The 1920-nt window shown below is 35.3% G+C and overlaps 1 protein-coding gene across 1 annotated transcript; it reads right to left on the reverse strand.

Annotated features, from left to right (window-relative positions):
• On the reverse strand, positions 1-1532 carry LOC129809565 (ras-related protein Rab-18-B). The gene is made up of 4 exons (XM_055859492.1): positions 1318-1532; positions 1078-1215; positions 661-958; positions 1-594 (listed from the first exon to the last, which is right to left on the reverse strand). Exons 1-4 carry the CDS (start codon positions 1383-1385, stop codon positions 484-486), a joined length of 615 nt encoding a protein of 204 aa, XP_055715467.1. The 5' UTR covers positions 1386-1532; the 3' UTR covers positions 1-483.
• Positions 1533-1920: the final 388 nt, after the last annotated feature.

A 1920-nucleotide genomic window follows, 5' to 3' on the forward strand; every position in this document is an offset into this window, starting at 1 on the left:
TTACATTCCAAATATAAAATTTATTTACAGAATTTATTGATATTTTTTTAGATCCTTTTTTTCTAGTGGTAGTTTTCAAATGAGATTCTATACTATGGTTATAGGGATTCACATCAATTACTCTCATTATCTTTTATCCTTTCCCCGGGTGGTTCTTATCCAATGAAGGAGCTTTTGTGCAGAGTATTATACACACTGGAGACACCGTAATTAATATTATTGAATTAATTATGCAGGTATATGTGTACATCTTGTTGACTCCCTTGCCTTTGTGACTATAACCATACTATATAAATGAATCTCATGTTAATTGCATAAATAATGTAAAAACGGAGATAAAATAAATGAAGATGTTTCCCTTGAAAAATTACACCAACTTTTGTGATATATAAGCGCTGAAATATTAATGCTTTTTCCTTTCACGGGAAAAGTGTCAACACTCTCCTCGTCACAAATTTTCCATGTACTTCCTGAGCACGACACTTACAGCAATGAACAGAAGCTCGAACAAAATGACTGTGATCTATCTTCTTCTCTCAGATTTACCGTATCACTCCTCGGATTTCTGTCCCACAGTCCATCCGTCTCCATAATCTGCAACGGAAATTAATCATATCATGTGTCGTCCATGCACAGAAGTAGACATTCTAATTTTCTTACTTTGCGAACCACTTCCTCAAATGCTGATTTTACTCCCTCACTCGTTTTTGCTGATGTCTCCACAAAGAGGGTCCTGTGCTTCTTGGCAAATTTAAATCCATCATCCCGACTCATTTCTCGATTTGGTTGATCTATTTTATTGCCCACAACCATCTTGGCCATACTGGGACGAGTACCATAGATTTCCAGCTCATTGAGCCACAAATCCAATTTCTGGAAGGTATTTTTCTTTGTTACATCGTACACAAGAATTGCTCCTTGGGCGTCTCTGTAGTAACTGGGTGTTAATGTGCGAAATCTGGACAATGAAAATTAATGATGCCAAATTCAGTCAGGGACTACATAAGGACCTATGTTTCCAGACAAATCACGTACAGTGAGGATTTTCTTTGCTCGAACTAGACACTGATGACTTACCTCTCCTGACCAGCTGTATCCCAAATGGCCAATTTAACATTCACTCCATCTATGTTAACTATCTTTGTTTTGAAGTCTACACCTATTGTTATGGACTGGTCAGCATCAAAATTATCCTCCACGAACCGGAGCATTAAACTAAAAAAAAAATTGATTACGCATAAATTAGTAATAATTTGCGTCTTAATATTGAGCGAAAAATTTGCCTGGAAAAATAATTGATTTGAGTTGTAATATTACCTTGACTTTCCTACACCACTCTCACCAATAATAAGTATTTTAAACGTAGCTAGAATATCATCACCCATTTTTGATAATTTTTTTTTTTTGTAAAGGGATTCAAGTGTAACCAATAATCTTTTACAATTAAAACGACTTTTTTCACAATGTTTATAAAATTCAGCTATTGTCAGAATATGTAACTGACGTCAGCCAACAGCTGCCTTGTGCGATTAACCCCGAGAAATCTCGAAAAAGCATGTTCGAACATGAATGATATCACTGAAAAATTCCCGCCAAAACTTCGCCCAAAGAGAATTGATGCCATGCTGCAACGAAGAAACATAAATAAAACACTCATGAAACATTGAAAAACTTTGTTCAATTTAAAAAATAATAATAGTAGGGGAAAGTGCCCATGCTTGATACTGTAAAATGATTTTCAAGGTTTGTGATTATTTTCTGATTACCACACAAACCGAAGCGATTCTTCCACTATGACAAAAAAATGTCTCACTTATTAGGTTCATAATCCCACCTCAAATAGTTCCTGAGAAACCTTAGATTTTTCTCAAGAAGAAAATGGAAATTCAGTGGCGATTTTTATACAAGTTGGGTCCATGG

The sequence above is a fragment of the Phlebotomus papatasi genome, chromosome 1 (genome assembly GCF_024763615.1).
Source record: "Phlebotomus papatasi isolate M1 chromosome 1, Ppap_2.1, whole genome shotgun sequence".
NCBI classification, from domain to species: Eukaryota; Metazoa; Arthropoda; class Insecta; order Diptera; family Psychodidae; genus Phlebotomus; species Phlebotomus papatasi.

Bases quoted from the DNA above. Each gene is read 5' to 3' on its own strand.
- LOC129809565 (XM_055859492.1), bottom strand. From the start codon at position 1,385: ATGGGTGATGATATTCTAGCTACGTTTAAAATACTTATTATTGGTGAG. The intron at 1,216-1,317 runs GTAATATTACAA...TTTTTTTTTTAG, and splicing joins AGTGGTGTAGGAAAGTCAAG to TTTAATGCTCCGGTTCGTGG. The intron at 595-660 runs GTAAGAAAATTA...TTTCCGTTGCAG, and splicing joins TTGAGGAAGTGGTTCGCAAA to ATTATGGAGACGGATGGACT.